The sequence below is a fragment of the Haliotis asinina genome, chromosome 2 (genome assembly GCF_037392515.1).
Source record: "Haliotis asinina isolate JCU_RB_2024 chromosome 2, JCU_Hal_asi_v2, whole genome shotgun sequence".
In the NCBI taxonomy this organism is placed as follows: domain Eukaryota; kingdom Metazoa; phylum Mollusca; class Gastropoda; order Lepetellida; family Haliotidae; genus Haliotis; species Haliotis asinina.
The window spans coordinates 54,323,841-54,343,913 of record NC_090281.1 but is presented as its reverse complement, the minus strand read 5'-3'; the positions used below and the strand labels follow the sequence as shown (position 1 = coordinate 54,343,913).

At 38.2% G+C, this 20,073-nt stretch overlaps 2 protein-coding genes across 2 annotated transcripts; one reads left to right on the top strand and one right to left on the bottom strand.

Annotated features, from left to right (window-relative positions):
* Positions 1 to 5,050: 5,050 nt before the first annotated feature.
* LOC137273956 (MIT domain-containing protein 1-like) lies at positions 5,051 to 14,054 on the bottom strand. Its single transcript, XM_067806883.1, has 6 exons — positions 13,733 to 14,054; positions 12,922 to 13,023; positions 8,359 to 8,495; positions 7,500 to 7,586; positions 6,158 to 6,267; positions 5,051 to 5,878 (listed from the first exon to the last, which is right to left on the bottom strand). Exons 1-6 carry the CDS (start codon positions 13,878 to 13,880, stop codon positions 5,710 to 5,712), a joined length of 753 nt encoding a protein of 250 aa, XP_067662984.1. The 5' UTR covers positions 13,881 to 14,054; the 3' UTR covers positions 5,051 to 5,709.
* Positions 14,055 to 14,232: 178 nt separating this feature from the next.
* LOC137272697 (spermatogenesis-associated protein 4-like) lies at positions 14,233 to 19,524 on the top strand. Its single transcript, XM_067805079.1, has 6 exons — positions 14,233 to 14,394; positions 14,938 to 15,067; positions 15,588 to 15,706; positions 16,894 to 17,056; positions 18,396 to 18,582; positions 19,007 to 19,524. Exons 1-6 carry the CDS (start codon positions 14,318 to 14,320, stop codon positions 19,120 to 19,122), a joined length of 792 nt encoding a protein of 263 aa, XP_067661180.1. The 5' UTR covers positions 14,233 to 14,317; the 3' UTR covers positions 19,123 to 19,524.
* The last annotated feature ends 549 nt before the right edge of the window (positions 19,525 to 20,073 follow it).

Here is a 20,073-nt window from a genome sequence, read left to right as displayed (position 1 = left end):
AACTCACATAAGTACATGGTGTGAAGCTCACTTCCTGTACTCCTGCTGCAACATTGCTGGCAGTCTAAGTAAATTTACTCTCAGTATTATTCGTTACTCTCCCCTACTGAGTCTAACAAACCATAGTAGGAGGTCATGTCAGGTAACCTTTGAGCGACCAATGAGTCAAATGCAGTCAAATGCAGTCAAATGCAAGACAGCAGCACAGATTTAGCCAATCGGACAACGGTTACTGTATATAGTTTAGCAGGATGTACAAAATTCCCCAGTCACTGACACTGATCTCTCAACAAATGAAAATCCACATAAAACAGATATTTTACCTGCATGTTTAGGGCTTTCTGATGACATGGTTACCACAGGCCAATATTTTCAGCGATGTGTACTCACTATTGTGGCTTGCTCCATGTGCATCACATGGAAGGGATCGTATGGAAAATAGCGTTTGGAATCGTTTGGGTACTAACCTTTTTGAGGTAAAAGTTCAAAAGATGGGTGCGAGTGTTCAGTTTCACAATTTGGTAAGTTGTGTTCTCATTGGTCAGTCTCAAAGGTTACTTGACATGACCTCCCAGTAGTGTTGTCAGACTCAGTAGAGGTAACGAATAATGCTGAGAAAAATTTACTTAGACAGGCATTACAACAATATTGCTACAAAGCTCCATAAAACCATACTCACTCACTACTAATGGATTTTGCACAATGTAACTTTTGATGTACGATGATGTAACTTGAAGTGAATCCAAGCCAAAAAAAGAGTATTCTGATATCTTATGACTTTTACATGACAATGTGGTATGGTCAGTTCCCAGGAGACTTTTGTTTGTGAATTTGCAGCAAAATGCCATGACATCACTTACAGTCAAGTGGCATCAGTTATATTTGATGTAAGAAGCCAGTTGGATGAGATTCTCAACAAGTGATCATGGCATATGTTGATTATGCCATTATGTTGTTGTCTGTTTAATACATGTTCAATAATGGTGGTAATATATTCTTTTATTTCAGTTGCTTCACTAATATTTGTTTCCTTCTTAAAAACTATTAATTATTTTTATGCAGTGATAAGAGTATTATTTGTTGGATATTCTGTGTTCCTGGATATGGTGTGTTGCAAAATGCCTTTATTATTATTATTATTATTTTTTGCAGATTAAAAATTGAAATGCAGCAGAGAGGGTTCGGGTGATCCTGGCACAGTCAGGCTGGTCAAGCTCATCATCAGCTCAGGGCCCTCGCCCCCTCTACACGCAGCCCAGACAGCGAATGGGACTTCTCCCAGGAAACACTGCCTAGTCGAACCCATCAAGAACTTTTCGGAGAATATGAAGGCTCCCCAACACTGCAGCCTTCTGCATTACCCAGATTGTCAGAAGGGCTGTGCTCCCGGTGGAGAACCCGGGCACTCTCCTCATCTGCGCCAAGAGATCAGGAGGTACCAAACCAAGGGCACCGAGAACAATGGGGAGCCTGACGACAGTGTACTTGGGATGCAAGCGAGACATTTCAAAGGCGAGGTCCGCATATTTATCATGCTTTTCCTGAATCTTGCCTATCACATTGCTGTCAAAAGGGACAGAAAATTCAATGATATAAATAATTTCATTGGCTTTATCAAAAAGGACAAGATCAGGTTTGTTGGCTGGAATTCGTCTCAGGCTGTATATTGGCCTATTCCAGAGAAGTTTGTAGCTGTCATTTTCCAGGACGCCCTGGACATGCTCAGGGTCGTACCATGGATGGACCTCGGAGTCAAAGCCACAGGCATGGCGGAGACGATAATAAAAGCAGCGAGCCATGCCATCATGTCTTTTAAGATATGCTGTTTGTGCCAAGGAAGGGCATCCACTAACAAGGTGTTGGACAGTCTCTGTAAATTGATTGCAAAGACGACATTTCATATTGATATTTTCTTTAAGAATCACATTCTGGCGATTGCGAGTGGGAAGTGACTGGTCCTGAGCAGCAAAAAGGAAGCCCTCAGTTTCACATTTGAGACCAGCCGACTTCATCCAGGCGAAGGAGTCGCTTGGATTGCTGTTCTGTTCCACACACTGCATATACACACGATGCAATGGCTTCTCAGACAGCTTCTCCACAAAGGACCGACTCTGGGCAGACTTGGTGAAAGACTTCACCTGGTTTACTCCCATCACTGTACCGTCCAGCAGTACATCGCCATCAACAAAATCAACTTCAAATTTCAAATTGTGTCCAACAACCTTGGCACGCTTAAAGTAGCTGTGGAATTCCTTGCTTTCATCATGAATCTTGACGTGCATCACCAGAGGATCATCTGACAAATAAATATGTGCGAAAGTACACAATAAAATTCTGTCATGAAGAGCTTCCACATTAATCAAACCCCGACCTCCCGAATTGATTGGCATATATAAACGATTAAGAGAGGAGCGAGGGTGGTGTGCTCTGTTATCAGACATGATCCTTCTGGTCAGGCGGTCAAGACTCTGGATGTCTTGTTTTGTCCAATCAACTACTCCAAAGGAGTAGGAGAGGACTGGCACAGCAAAAGTATTGGTGGCTTTGACTTTGTTTCGAGCATTTAGCTCTGAACTCCAGATTTTCTTTAAACGAGATTTATACTCGGCCCGAAGTTTATCTTGAATCAGGGCATTCTGGAGCTTGTCTCGAACTTGCATTCCAAGATAGGTGTAGGCCTGATCTTCCACAAGATGCTCAATAACTCCTCCCCCTTGTAACTTGACCGATCCATCACTAGTTACCTTGCCACGTTTCAGGTGAAGAGTATTACATTTGTCGAGTCCAAATGTCATGCCAATATCATTAGAGAAGGACTCGACAAGGAGAACCTGTTCTTTCAAATTGGTCTCTCTTTTGGCAAGGAGCTCGATGTCATCCATATAGAGGAGATGAGTAAGAGGTGTTGGGGATCTGTGCTGAGGAGGTCCGGGATGGTACCCTTTCTCCCCGTTGAGCAGGAAACTCAAAGGATTTAGAGACAGACAAAAGAGCAATGGACTGAAGGAGTCCCCCTGAAATATTCCCCTTCTGATTGGAATAGATTCCGATGTCTGCACCTCTCCTTGCGAGTACATCTCAAGTTGAGTCGACCAGCAACTCATTAAAGACTTGAGTAAATCAAGTAGTCGCTCAGGGAGGTCAATACACTGAAGAGACTTCAGAATCCATTCGTGAGGGACAGAGTCGTATGCCTTTTTGTAGTCTATCCAGCACATGGAGAGGTTGCGGTGGTATGTTTTAGCCTCTTCCAAAATCATTTTCTGTACAAGAAGTTGATCCTTGCACCCCCAACATCCTTTTCTCGCCCCCTTCTGCTCTCTGTAAATTATCTCATTGGAAGAGCAGTAACATGACACGAGGTTTGACAAACACCCTGTGAATAATTTATATTGAGTATTTAGACATGTGATAGGGCGGAAGTTTTTGGGATCTGTCAAGTCTCCTTTTTTGGGAAGGAGTATTGTGCGACCTTTGCAGAACCATGGAGGAACATCACCTGTATCCACAAGAGAATTGAAACAGTGAAGGAGTGGTGCTTGGACACAGGGAAACAGTTTCCAATACCGGTTTCGAATGCCATCAGGCCCTGGAGCTGTATTAGATTTGGACTTTTTAATGACACTTTTCAGGCAATCTGGTGAGATGTAACACACAAACGACCTAGTTACTTTCTCATGCATTGCATGGTCATAATCACTGACCCATGGTGCCTCCAGGTTACAGTTGCCGGGTACAGACCACAACTGTTTCCAGAACCTTTCATTGGCAGTCATGGGAGGCCGTTTATCATGCTCACCATCACCACTTGTTTTAAGTTGCCTATAAAATTGCTTTTCGTTATTTTTGAAAAGTTTATTTTGTTTGATAAATTTGTTTATCTTTTCCCATTTTTTCTTTCTTTCAGTCCAAATTTTTATTTTTGCCTTAAGGGAATCAACAATTTGGAGAAGTACCTTTTCTTTTGTTGTTTTGTACTGTAATTTTAATTTTCTCCAAATTGCCTTTTGTCGTTTAGACATGGGATTCCCTGATGATCTTAATTTCAGGCACAGCTCTATCCAGGAAATATATTTTCTAGTTTCTGTTAATTTCACTTGAAACCGGTTTTTTCTTGGTTTATTGTTAGCAGTATTAGAAGACTTTTCTTTGGAAACTGTTTGAAGTTCCTCCAAGGTTCGAGCGGCAGCATAGATACAACAATTATTATTTTTATTATTATTATTATTATTATTATTATTATTATTATTGGGCAAGGTTCAAGTCTTTCTTACACACCGTTATCATGCCTTGATATAAGGGAAATATTGTTCTCACCAAATGGAACTCTCAAATGTTAACAAGATTTGGTTTATATCCTTTAAAGCAGCATTTAGTTGATAGGTGTTTTAACAGGTCTTATACTAACTCATTTGGAGAGCTGATGACAATGGCTCTCTATATGATGAATGACATGTGATATTTCTATACAAGTATACAGTATATACTATACTGGTTTTAATGTTAATAGTTTAATACAAAGTTACATTTTCTAATAAACCTTTGTTCCTCATGGTTAATATCTGTGTGTTGTGATAACTCAAGATGAGCTTTGCTGTAGAACCAAGGCTCGAACACATAAATGGAGAGAAGGTTTGATACACTAAAAGATGGTGCTTGTTGATACCCTGCCGTGTGCCCAGCATAATGGAGATGAAAAAGAGTTGGGAGTCAGTATGGTCTTCGTTAGTGTAAGGCCATGGGAGTAGTCCAAAGGTTAAGGTGTTACTTCGAGTTTGATTCCTAACATGGGTACAATATGCGTCCCACCACCAGGATATTGCTGTAATATTGCTGAAAGTACTCACTTTGTGTTGCAAACATAAAGTGTGTGTCATCTAATTGGTTTTGAACTGCAGACTTTTTAATGTGACATCAGATTCCTTGTCCACTACACGAAATTGCTCAGCTTAATCAGAAAGGTGATGAAGTAAGGATCTGTTGGGTGATAATATGCTACATTCAGTTTGTTGAAAACAACATTGATGAGGGAAGACAAACTAATATGTCATAAAATATATAATTGATTTATTTGGGTAAAACACTATACTCAAACTTCTTTGCACTCTGACAGACGTCCTTTTGAACAATATGTAATACACAAGTACCATTATTATTACAGACACATAACATATATACTTTTTACATACTTAACAAAATAACAGCATTACAGTTAACTGTGGATTTGAAAAAATGACACAAACAAGAAATCAGCTGTTTGAGATCACTGTGCTTTTCTGGTTACTTTCTTCTGAGAATTCTTAATGATCAGTCCATAAAAAAGGTAAAAATTGTTTATTTGAAAACACAATATATATTTCATTATATCACAGAATGAAAATGAGATGAAACCATGTGCACAGGTATAATTATGATGATGGCTAGTATACTGATTAACTAGCATTGAGCTGAGTCTGGGTTTCCATCACAAGAAAATAGTGAAGGCTGAATGATGTAAACATAGATGTAAAAATCGGTCAGTGTAAGCTTGAAATTAGAAAGTTCTTTTAGAACACCATATGAAAACTTTGCAAATGAAATTGTTTAAAGTATGCAATGTTTCATGCCAATCAACACAAGTAGCGGGATCCTGTGTACAAACATGCAGAAAACTCTCTTGTCTATCACAGTTGAGATGATCTTGGCAATCAGTAAGGTGTTTCATATATGTCAGCTTTCAACAGGCTCAGATTTGACATGCTTCCTATGGAAAATATCAACAGTTGTTTCATGGCAATGTCTCAGTTCAAAGTCACAAAATCCTATGGAAAACTTGTTCTCTGTAGCCTTGTATATGTCTAGTCCGCGTCCAATCTTGATCACCCAGCCATTGTTGAATCTGAAAGCAGAAGAAGTTGTTGCCAGTCACGATGATGTCCCACAGACCTTTGGTATATGGCAGTTTAACTATGATAAAAGAACAGAATAATTTTGCTGAGGGAGAGTCAAGCAAGAAAATGTTCATGAAAATTCCACATTATCTCCCAGTCAACATGTTACAGTAATTAAACTGTAAAGGTCATACATGACATATTATCCATGAATTTTCCAGATAATCCAGAGTAAACGTTTGAAATATCAATCAAGGTCAAATATACAGTGTGGGTCACGGCCATACCTGATCTCCCTGTCATGCAGTGTTGAGGAGAAATCTACCTCCAGATGTATGCCATGTTGGTGTAGACTCTGTCCAACCTGGTAGAGTCGGTTCTGTTGGCCCTGTCCATCCTGCAACAGAAAACCAACTCTTCAAATTATATCAAAATAATATTGCTTGCTGTCAGATAAAAAGAAAATAAACAAAACAATCGTCAAACCAACATTTTCTTTCAGTTTCACAACACAACTTTATGACACTTTCTCTCAAGATACACATAGCAAAGGGTGACGCATTACTTACACTAATCATAATGAGAAATGAGAAAGATCTGACCTACAATAGTAGTGAAAACATTATTTCAGTTGTCTCACTAGTACATTCAGAGGAATGAAATGTAACACAGAGTGGCTCTTGTGGATTCCATGGCCAACCTTCCAGGTACCCAGTGACTGCCACTAAGCATCTATGGTGGATTGCATGGGTTTGGTTTCTCAACTACTGGTCCAACAGTCCACTGTCATATAGAAGGAATACTGATACCTGAGGAAATACAGTTCACTGACGAATTCCACTCAAAGGATCAGTTTCTGGGCAAATCTGGGATTCAAGTCCATGTTTAGATGATTGTGGCTGGTTAGATGATTGTAGTTTGTCCATCCACTTTACACAGGTGACCACATGACCAAGAAGACTGCACAAGCAAATGGTAGCTGTTCAGACCATGTGACTATCTCTGAGTGTATTGTTCAGAACACTCAGTGTTTGCCCTTGGCATAAAAGTTTTAGGAGTAATCATGACTCCCTGGTATCACAAGAGGTAGTCATGGACATGTTTTGGGGAGTCAACTTCAGTATTGAGGTTTCTTCTCGGCATCAACTAAGGTTGTTTAATAATGGCAAAAACAAGGTAAGGCAGGTCAAGTCCTTAATCAGCACTGAGCAGTCAAAAAAACCCAGTCATCACAGTCATCACACAGAAACTATAGTTAAGATTATCTGAAGTAAAGGCCCAGTAGCATTGCCAGCAATGACGCAAGCTTCTAAATTCACTACATATATGAGAGAATTTATGCGTCAAATATTCAAGTTTTCCGTGTCATGGAAAATACTATACACTGCACAAATATTCTGCTAAAGTAGGTCCTTGTAGCGAGTGCATGACTGAGCTAGGTCATGTCATAAACTAAGTCTGTCATAAACTGTATTCAAATTACATGGTAGTGTGTCAGCCTGACATGAAAGGCTGAAGTAATGTAGTTCTCAGATGTTTGCATGTCTAACTTACCACAAACTGCCAGCCTGACGTTAAATTCTGACTTAATTAGTCACTGGGGTTTTGTTGCCTCTTAGGTTTACTCACATTATCTGTTCCTGTGATTAGCTTCATTTTCTTCACATTGGGGCCACGCTTCACAACCAGCTCGCAGAACCGCAGGAAGTTGTAAACCTGCACAGACAAAACACAGTCAAACTCAGACAATCGGATTAGTGTTAACATGTTATCATACACATGATACTACTACTACTACTACTACTACTACTACTACTACTACTACTACTACTGCTGACTGAGACATGTAAAGATAATTTTGTTTTGACACATGAGAGGTAAAAGTGATCTTCACTCTTTAACTGTGATTCAAAAACATCAACATAGTCAAACTGGACTACACATTGAATGGTTTGGTTGAGATTTCTGATGGATATGGAGTGTGAACTATGTGAATCGATGTTAAATTATGACTTGAATCACTGAATTATCAGGTTTACACCATTCATAATACAGACTGTCACGATAAAGCTGGAACATAGTACTGGGCAGTGTTTAACATAAAAAAACTCTCATAATCATTATCACTAAAAGGGATCATTTTAAGTGATGAAATAGATGGAAGACTGACGATCATAAACGAGTGAGTGAGTGAGTTTAGTTTTACGATGCACTCAGAAATATTCCAGCTATATGGTGGCGGTCTGTAAATAATTGACAATCCAGTGATCAACAACAACATGAGTCGCCTCTTACAACAAGCATAGTTGCTGAAGGCCTATTCTACCATGTGACCTTCACGGGTCTGATCATAAATGACCTTTGTCAATTAAATCATCTTCCTCATAGTGAATATCACATGAATATGATCAGGTGATTACAATACAGTTACAACTGACAGATGGCTGTCTTAATGTCTTTCCATGGAAGGCTGACATGCTGCTCTTACCTGGTGAGTAGACCGAATGTAGGGATCCTCCACTTCTATTTCCGACACAGACTTGTCAATGAAGCGAGTGAACAACTTCTCATATGTATGACCTGTAGAATTAGCCTCAATGTGGATTTGTTCATGGTATTTTCCAGCTGAAATTTATAAACAGAAAATGTCAAAGAATAAATAATTTTGACAATCCTAAATAATAAACAATACTATTACAAAAGTTAAAGAATGTCATGAAGAAGATGGCTATGAACTGCAATATCCTCCTGCATGACAGATAATCTACAGTCCTATAGTTAAGCTGGATCTTTCTTAAATATCTTTTGAGTATTTATTCACATTCCATCATCAACATTGGATGGGTTGCTGTGTCTGGCAGTTTGACTCATGAGAGTTTCTTGGACATCGGGCCTGCCCCACAACAAAGCACATGTGACACATGTGGTCTCACCTTAGGCATGTGAGCTTGTTCAAAAATGTCTCTGTTCACCCAGCAGAAAATGGGTACCCGGTGGGATAAGTCATGTGACTATAACCATCCAGTGCCTGACAGGCAGCTTAGGTTATCCAGGGTAATAATAATGATCAGTATGTTATGCGCTTAGAGCATGTCCCTTAGTGATCCGGATGAGTGAGTGAGTGAGTTTCGTTTTATGTCGCACTCAGCAATATTCCAGCTATATGGCGGCAGTCTGTAAATAATCGAGTCTGGACCAGACAATCCAGTGACCACCAACATGAGCATCGATCTGCGTAACTGGGAACTGATGACATGTGTCAACCAAGTCAGCGAGCCTGACCACCCGATCCTGTTAGTCGCCTCTTACGACAAGCATAGTAGTGATCCGGATGAGGCACCATATAAGTAATCTTATTATTATCATTATTCCATATTGATAACTCCTTTGGGTATTCAATATATTTCTTATTCCTTTAAGCATGTTTGCTCTAACGTAATTGGTATTTTACACATTACACCAAAGCTAAAACATAATAAAATAAGTCTGCTTAAAATGCTGTTTCAGGTAAATTGTAAATGTCTTCAGTTCACGCTCAGCCTCAAATGTGTGACCTGCCACATAAGCACAAACAAGTGATTCATGTCAAATTAAGGATAAAAGTAATGTAGCACATCTTTTAACATCAATCATTGCAACAGAACTCTGTATCTCTGGTGTCTGCATTCAAATAAGTAAATTTAGTCTGTAAAGATATGCAGGAATATAAGTTGAAAAGATACATTTGATAATCATTCAGAGTTGCTTACATGTTTATACAATCGGTTTTTCAAAAAGACATGGATACTTGTCCGAAATTAAAAATGAATTTAAACTAACATTTAGCTTATTTGGAGCCTGGCAGCCACCCTAGTACTTATGTCTGAATGTGAAAGAAATTGTGTCCTTATCTGGGTTAATTATCATGTTAATGTTGATCCAAATAAGGAAACTCCATGTGATGAAGACAGAGGCAACTGCTCCCAAATAGTAATATCAGTATCCATTCAACATGCCAACTTCGGAATCATGATCACCAAATCCAAGATGTATAGGTCCAACAAAAGAGCATGTGAAACTATATCAACACACATGACACTAATCTTTACTAGTAGTCATGGTAACACTAAAAGGCAAGTCATGAAAATGGTGATGTGAAGTAAGCACATCTTTCCACAAGGGTGAGACCATCTGTGTTAGTTCATCAGTTGAATTCAGAGTTTTTGCAACAAATCATGAAAATAACCATGCTCACATGCTCTTTTGTCTGGAAGCACTATGGCAAATGACAAAAAAACCCAATTCTTCAAATAAACAAAACATCCAGCATGACTAGCACCATTGTAGTCTATACCGACCATTTTCAGCTGTCAGTATAATAGTGTATCCTACATATCATAGGACATTGTATTCTGGATTTCATCATTTTCTATATTTATCTTGCCAGCACCAAGGTCACTGGTGCATGTTGTTTTTCAAGAAATTTTGCAAATTAAATGTATCAGTAACAACTGCAGTGGAAGCCCACTCTAAACCAGCATGAGTTGGGACCAGCAAAACATGCCAGTATAGCTAGTGTCTCGGTTTAGCGAACTTTTCCCTTTTCAACCTGAGAATGATATTCTGTAGTCCACTATGTTGTGAATTACTGCATACACATTCCACTAATCTTCAAAGCCATCTTGACACTGTGAGTGACTGACAAATTGGGAGATGCCAATGAGTATAATTCGCCAAGTGACAAGTGCTGATCACCATATTTACCTCACCTGCTTATGCTTAACCACTGGAGTAAACTGTAATCTGCCAATCTGTAATCTGTTAATACATGTTCAACCAATCACAGGAGAGCCAAGGTAGCAGATGGCAGTTTTGTGAGTGTTAACTATTGTACAAAAAGCCAGTTGGGCGGTCTTTATTGTGCCGAAGTACGGAGTATGCGGAGTGCGTGTATATGATAATAAATTAACTAGCTTCTGTCAGGACCAAATTCTAGAGCTGATATTGAGGGCATGCTGGATTTCAGGGATGCCGGTTTTGAGGGCTTCCACTGTATTTGTATTTGGGTGAGTCTACATTGTAACCTGAGGTGTTTTCAGCTTGAAAAGACCAACTGAACTCTATATTTGGTATATAAGTATTAAAACAAAATAAAGAAGACAGAATTTTCTGTAACTATGGTAACCGGAATGTGATTGCGGGATTTCTATCAACCAAGATTCTGGCTAAAGTATGGAATATCAGAAAAATAACTATTAATGTTGATTACAAGATTCCAATGGAAGTTTGTCAGATCTACCATATTCATGCAAGGAGGTATTCCATCTGACTTCAATGCCACTGTGCCAGATTGAAGAAGTAATCCCATAGGCAACTGAAGAGCCATGTTGTACCTACACTTCCCCTTAGTAGTGGTCATATGTTTTTAACCATGGTAAAAGTTGTGACAACTCAGGTGACCCATAGGTGGTCCCACAAAACCTTACCGTCATCCATTTGTTCGATATATGAGCATGCTGAAAGAAAACATCATTGGGGTACAAATTATACACTTTACACAGTGTTCACGAATAGCATCTGACCCTCTGACAAATCTGGCAGGTTCACCAGTGGTCAGATGGAAGTCACCAACCCACCAGCCCCAGTGTCTGACTGAATATTTCACAATGTCTTTGTGTGAAGTTGTTATTTGCGGCATGCAACACTTGTTTGCTGTTTATAAATCTTATGTTTGTTATCATATAATGTTAATAATTTGAATGTCAATTACAAGAAATGTTAAATCTGAAAGTTTTGTTCAACTTTATTCTATGGGTCCTGTGAATTTTCAGTAGGTCAGACAGAAATCTGAAACTTACAGGACCCAATGTCCTGTTTCTTTGAAACACCTTTGTGAACTCTGTTTACAGACACTGTACAAGCAGAATATTAACACAGAACAAATTCAGGTTCATATAGCCTGTGAAAACAATCAGACATTTTTAAGTCCTGTATTAGTTTCAAAGTAAACTGTGGTAATTATTGCGTCTGACCATCTCCACCATGGAAAACTGAAAAGTAGTATTCATGCAATGAATTTTAATTACCCATTTTGATAGTCAATCTTAATACACTGTATTTGTAGTTTTCAAAGCAGCTGTAATAGAATAAAGCCTTTAGAAATCACATTGTTTACTGGTATAAAAATAACAAATCGAGAAGGAAACAAATAAGAATTCAAAGAAGGTAGTTTTCACTAACAAGTACCTTTACAGGGCAATGACCATAATGGTAGTGAACAAAGTCTCTATACTTCAATTTTGTCACAAACTGGAACTGAATAAACAGAATGTATAAAGTCATAAAGATAGTGTTTCTATTGTCCAATGCCATATTCAGAAACATTCTATCTATACACATGATACAGCAGTTTACTGTAAACTTTACAAATAATCAAGACTGGACCAGACAAGACCAGTGACTGACATCATGAGTATTCATTAACAACATTTCGATACAGAAGCCTGACCACTTCATCCCATCAGTTGCCTTTTATGACAAGCATGGGTTGTTGATTAGCTGTTCTAACCCAAATCTTCAGTATGTGTCTAAACCATTGAAAACATAATGAACATTTCTGCTTTGTTCAAGCAGAGATAATAAAGTAAAAACCATGGACTAGTTTTGAAAATAATGAATTTCTAAATCTGAAATTAGAAAGTTCTTTGAAAATATCAAATATGGTCTCATCGACAGTGATCAAGCATGAAAAAAATTCTTTTTAGGACTTATAATAATGGGAAAAGAGCAAAGTAGAATCCAGCATACACTGATTGTTTTCAGAGTAAAAAGGAATGAAAAATTGCCATCATTACAAATCCAAACAGTCGAGAATGTAAAATGGTAATGTTTGATTACGAACACATAAACAGTCCTGAACAATATTTGCAAAAATTGCCAGCTGACTACATACTGGAATTGAATATTACAATTTACATGATCATGATTATGAAAAGAATCATTATCGACAACCGTCAAGGTTAGACTGAAGAAAACCTGTGGCAAAACTGTGTGATAGGTATGACAGTTGTACCTTCTTTTTCTTCTTTGACATGCTGTTTCAGTTCCTCTGCCCGAGCCATGTACTCTGATATCTTCTCACGGTACTTTTTCTTCTTTGCATCATCCTGTGTACCTGAAAACATGAACAAGGACCACAAGGAAGTTGTCAAATGATCGCAAAATGAACCAGCTGAGAGTGAGAGTGAAATCATTCAAAATGATTTATTGATTTGTGGCTGAAGTCTTGGGACTCATTAATTTAGCATGAATGTCAATGTGTGACACAAATCCCAAGATTTCCAATGCTACGAACAAGATTAGACTCAGCCAGAACATGATTTTGGGTTGATCTGTTGACTACCAATCTCATCGCGACAGACTACTATAGTAGTAATAGTACAGTAATTAGCTATTATGGTTTTGCTGCTGAAGGGGCAAGATTTAGTGTACTGTGATAGTACAGGACAAATTTTATGGATAGCAACTTCTTGGGTTTATTTTCATGGCGTTTTGGGACTTATCCTAGCCCCCCAGATTGAGCTGAACTGAACAGTGAGAATGTTTGCTGTTTATCGCTTCATTCTGCAATACTGTTGCTACATGATGGCTGTCTTCGGAGTAACATGATTAAGTCGGGATCCGACAATCCGGTGACTGATTCTCTAATTGGATATGATGATACGTCAACCAAGTCAGCAAGCTTGACCACGCGATTTTGTTCATCACCTTTTAAGACAAGCATGGGTTGCTTTAGTAGTAAAGACTACTGACTACTAGACTAGTGCTGCGGAAGACCAATTAAAATTTTCTCAGCATGAACATGAAAGGACCAGGTAACTTACCTTTCAGTACTTCCAATAACAGCTGTAATCCTTCCTGGTAGCAGGTGACTGCCTCATCAAACCTTCGGGACGAATCAAGCTCCACAGCCCTTTTCAAAAGACTAATCGCAGAAGTCTCCACTCCTGCCAACCTCGCCGCATCACTCATTCTTTGAAGTCATAAAGACATGCACTGTTAAAACAGTTAAAGGTAAAACGAAAACAATGGGAGCGATTTCTAAGTTTTGTCTGAAAGACAGCTATTTTCTAAAGACTGTTAAGAAGATGCTATCAGTTCGCTTGCACTCGATCGTCTGTTCTTTACACCGGAAGTCACAACTGCTGCCGCAAGTGCCGAGGTAAAGTGAAATTGAAGAATATTAGAAGAAAGTTTTATATATATATATAAGTATTTGTGAAACTGTAACCCAATCTTATGACGTGAATGGACATGTTTGGTATAAATTGAAGGTTATTAAGGTAGTGATAAGATGATATTCACATCGGAGCATGATGTTGTCACTGGCAACGGCGGAAGTTTAGGGAGAAGTCTGTCAGAGATAGACGGTGCACACTCATAGCATCTCGTTCTTGGAGGCTTTAACTATGTCCGGGTTGTCAAGAGAAGTGTTGAGGTGGATACAAAGTTTAGACTTGACATGGCAATTGAAAACACCAAAGTGGTATGTCAATCAGCTTACGGTTTAATTTACGATTACTGTGTTCAACTTGAGGTCCGAGTCTTCAAAACTACAAAGATGCAAATGAATTATTAATTTAGCATCACAATTTAAGGCAAAATACAAGTGTGTTGGGGTTCCAAATTCGAGCAAATCATAATCTATCAGAGGGAGGAACATTGTCTTTGCGAATCTTTTGTGTCTTTTGTTTTAATCCCGAACTATGTTTGTCACCCAATAAATGCTTAATGTTTTCACAGATGACAGACATGTTATTTTCTATTTATTGAAAGCTCTATAACCAACACAAATATTTGTTATGATAATGAAAAGCCTGGTATACATTACAGTCAGAATCTTTACATTTATTAACACAGGTGTCTGTCCACCAATAGTATTTATTTGTAAAGTGCACTGTAACTAAAGTTTAAGGGTACAGTATTTATTTTATCAGCTGCAATGAGCCCTAAACACACTGACTAGTTCTTCTATTGTTGTTGTTCTACTACATGTCAGTTACTGATAATATATGGTGATTTGTTTTAGGGATTTGACGAATGGTTACCTCGTAGCTGAGATATTTTCATGGTACTTTCCACAAGAAATACAGATGCATTCATATTACAATGGAACATCACTAGATCCAAAACAGAAAAACTGGTCTCTGTTGAAAAATGTGAGTATTTTTTCTGTCATTTTCTAGCACATTGTCATATTGGTGTGGTGGATGTGGTTACATAATGAGGTCCTGTTTTGTTGGTCGCAATGCAGACTTGTATGTATTGGTTAGTGCGATCCCCAAGTATATCTAGGGCCTCATTGCTGTTCACACTGCCACATGTAGCACATAATGGGTCCAACTTGGGCAACTGATGGGAGATGATAATGTTACTGTTACCACTGTAGTGTCACACTGGCAACTTCATTTATGTATTCCCATGGGGCTGAGAACGAAATCCTGATCCATTATATGAGATGATGATAGTGTTACACTATGACTATGTGCATGCCTCTGTTGTATGGAAATGTTACATGCAAACTTATAGATCTTACTGCTATATTTTCTGATTACCATTTTGACTTGCTGCAGTGATTCAATTTTGCAATGCAGCAATCACGGCGTCATGTGTTTGATGTGATACTTAGATTGAACATGTCCTAGGAGGAAAAGTCAAAGTGTTGTGTAAATCTTACAGTTCATCAAACGCCAGCACCTTGATATCCCTGAGGATTACATAGAAGGCACAATTCACTGCAAGGAGGGAGCGGCCAATCTTCTCACAGAGAGGATGTATGAGATCCTTACAAACAGAAAGTAAGTGGCATCCTGGCATCTGCTCTTCCTTGCAGATACCATGGTTACTTTCAAATGCAACAGCATAGTGTCATACAAGGAGCTGCCCATTCTGGAATACTGGAGTTCTAGTTATGTCATGATTTAGGTCATTGGTATCACACAAGTGACAAAACATTCATAACCTGTCACATGTGGTTTCCGTAATGTAACTGAAATGCTGTTCCAAGTTGCAAAAACTGATTATATTTCTAGGTTTTTTAGTACCATACTGGTGCTATTTTATTTAACCAAAATGCTAAACATCTATGATCTGCTTCACTCTTGGATTTCAATTCAAATCATGAAATGACTGGAATCAATAGGGACATGTCTCTCTCTCTCTCTGTTGTCATTCACTACTGTTCCTGTGAAGATCCAGGTTGGAATGAACCATGAAGGTCTTGGGTAGACCAGGCCTTCAGCAGCACATGCTTGTCATAAAAGGTGACTATGCTTGTCGTAAGAGGCGACTAAATGGGATCGGGTGGTCAGGCTCGCTGACTTAGTTGACACATGTCATTGGTTCCCAATTGTGCAGACTGATGCTCATGCTGTTGATCACTGGATTGTATGGTCCAGACTGGATTATTTACAGACCGCTGCTGTATAGCTGGAATATTACTGTGTGCGGAATAAAACTAAACTCACTCACTCACTCCAGGTTGGAATTGGCCTTGAGCAAACCATGCTTGTCATTATAAGAGGTGACAAAATTGATCGGGTGGCCATGCTTGCTAACATGGTTGACACAATCATATTCCAATTGTGTCAACCGATGCTCATGCTATTGATCAGTAGATCTTCTGGTCCAGACCTGCTTATGTACAGGCTGCAACCATACATCTGGAGTGTTGTAGAGTGTGACGTTAAACAGCGATCAAACAAACAAAACATATGAAGGTCATTGACAACCCTTGTGGTCAAGTAATTAATCTGGTCAGTTGGGGGTTTAGCACAGAGACCTTACAGACTGCCGCCTTATAGCTGGAATATTGCTTGTACAGCATTGAACAACCAACCAACCTAACTAGTGCATACTGGACCCTGATCAATTTCTTTGGTCAATTCAGCAATCGCATGTATCAGTCCTACCTGATCACAGGGCCACTTTCATTGTTTATTTGACTTAATCTAGATGCTGAAATGAATCTGTCATATTTTTTCAGAGTGAAAAAAGTCCCATCAGAAGTGGAAGTTGACTTCACTGACAAGGCCTACCAGAGCAAGCTGCCTATGCATGCCAGATCCACAGCCTCTAAGTCCATCAAAAATAATCTACGTATCACAGAAATCATGGCCGATCAGGACCTCATACTCAGTGCACAAAAGGTTTGTTGCTCTTTGTATTCTCGCATGAGGGATCATTGAGCAAATCATTTTTTTCAGATGAGCACATTGCATCAAACTAGCTTCCATAGGAAATATAACATGGGGGAGCTTCAGCAGCATCTTCTAGAAAATAGTAACATTCCAACGCAATGCTAATTATGACCATTGTAATGAGATGATGTCAAAATCAAATTGCAACACAGTTTTCTGCAACTGAAGCTGGTTGATCGAGACATTAGTTATAAATGTTTACAAACTGAAAAAACACTGAAGAATGATTTTGGATCATCATAGAATTTCCCCTCCATGTCTTTTCATGGTTGGTTGGATGGTTGGTTGTTTAATGTTTAGCGCCTCACTCATCAGTTTTCCAGCTCTATGGTGGTGATCTGTAAATAATCAAGTCTGGACGAGAGAATCCAGTGATCAGTAGCATGAGCATTGATCTATGTAATTGGGATACAATGACATGTGTCAAGCAAAACACTGCGACCTTGACCAGCCAATCCTGTTAGGTGCTTCTTACGACAAGCATGGGTAAATGAAGATAATTCTAAACTGGATCTTCACGGGCCCATGTCTTTGATATAAACATTACTAATGACATTTTGATTAAAATTAATAATGTTTATCTGATGATGAACATAAATCTAGGTATGCAAAGAACATGTTTTGTTATTAGATGGTGTATCAACAGGATTTACTTGTAAAATTTAATATGGATTTGTCAACACTCTATTTCCAAAGACTTATTACAACGAGAATATAAATGATGGTTGGTGGTTCTGTTGTGTATGGAACATATTATTTTGGTACTGATTTTAAGGGTAAAGTTAGGACCATGGCTTATCTATATTATCCATCAAAAGATTAGACTCAGTAGTGTAAATATGACTATTTCTTTCAGTCAAGAGTTCTCAACTAGATTTTGCAAAGTATTTCATTCTGTTTAAAGGCACTGTTTACACATGAACTGATCTATGGTAAAACAAATTTGTAAAGTTAAAAAGATTATTGTCATGAGTTCAGAAAATGGCGAAAATCTGTAGAAAATCAAATTCTTAACAAAACTTTAAACCAAAACATAGCTTTTCACATGCACAATATTTGCAGATGCTCTTTACCAATTCGATGCATGGTCCCCATGCAGTTTGTTTTCCCAAGTTAGTAGAGAAATTCATTTTCAGTGTAACCATATATATATATGCATATCATATTGTGAGTGTTTTAAGTAAGTCTTCACATTTGAAAGATCGGCTTTTTCTAGTTATTTACAGTACTATTTGTTCCATAATGGAATTTATATTTTTAATGTGGTGCGAACCTAATGTCTTTCCAGGCACAGAAAATAATTAATGATCACATCGATCACCGACGGGTGGAAAGATATGAAGATCCACAAAGATTTAATGTCAAACCAACTATTGGTGAAAAAAGTCTACGCAGACCACCACCTCCACTGAAGGAGAAGTCTGATGCAAGTCAAGCTTTGGAAGACAATGAACATATGCCTGTGCGGGAACACAGTAAGTTGAACCAAGTAGATCTTAATCATACCATGCTGATGTGATGGTAAGTCGATCTATGAAGTTCTTGTCCTCAACTGGCTGTTGCAGGAGATATATCTTTTGCCTAGAAAATATTGCGTTAATGCTGAAATTGCATTACTGTATTCTGCAGAATATTGTGACATAGTCAGAGTCTTTTCTTGGCTCTTGTCCAAGTGTTTCATATGAAAACACACTTAAAACCACAAAAGGGTGGTTAAATTGTGGTTCGATTTGTGACATGGGTTAAAGTTGTGAAGCACATTTCTGGTGTCCCCTGTTGTGATATGGCTGGAATATCAGTAAAAGTGCTGCAAAACAGTATTCACTCATTCTAAAGCAAAACAATCTTGTTATAATGATATGAATGTTGTTGCAGTTGCTAATTTTGATGATGTTTCAGCTGATACTTCAAATGTCCAGTCAATGGCACGAGAGCCAAGTGTCCACTTCAAGGAAATCCAAGTGAATCAAGTGGACAAATCGGCATTCTACAATATGCCCATCCAGGGCTACTAGTCAGTCTTTGTGATGGAGAGAAACTGTCAGCTTTTGTCAGAAACCGGATGTCAAACTTTGGGATATTACCATTTAACAAGCAACTTTCGCTATTTGGCTCATAAAACTTACTACTGACAAACAGCTGCAAGAAAAAGTTGTATTCGTTATCAATTCTAAAATCACTAACTTTTTCGCTGTTTCTGTGATTTTTGTTCATTATTTTTAGAAAAATATTCTGTTTCTTGCAATCTATTTGTAAAAATGTATAAATGGCCGTAGTACTTATGGAGAAGCCTACATGTGGATATTGTAAACCTGTATATAAAATTGTAGACAGACAGACATTGTAAATAACAATCATTGATGTTGCACACTGTACATTGCATGATTCTGAATAAATGTGTAAAAATACAACACAAATGTTTAAATTGTTTTCAATGTAACTATGCTTTTGGTAAATGAGAATTCAAAATATTAAACTCAATGCATATGAGTCAACCTTTTATTACAATGAAAAGGGCTCGAGTATAGCAGAAAGAGACCTGTTTGTATATACTAGTATTTGTAAGTGGTATTCTCTAATCACATGGTGGCAGTCTGTAAATAATCAGGTCGGCTACTGCATACATCACAGGCAGTCATAGGTGATGCGGGTGACGAAGACCCCATTGTCCAAAACACTTGAGAAGAGCAGTTAATGAAATGGTGTGATCATAAATGAAGACAAAACAATTACTGACGTAGAATTTTATTACATCAATCTATACAAATAGTTAACGGCATCTTCAGAGGTTCTGCAGTTTGGAATGTGATGAAGTGTTCTATTTACATAAAATAGTTTCTAATTACATAATTTTTTAGACATAAAATATGGACGGCGTTGGATCAGAACTAACGATATCTAAACACCAATAAATTGTACTTTCCCTGTAGCCCAGATGACACATACTACAATAGATTTCTACATCA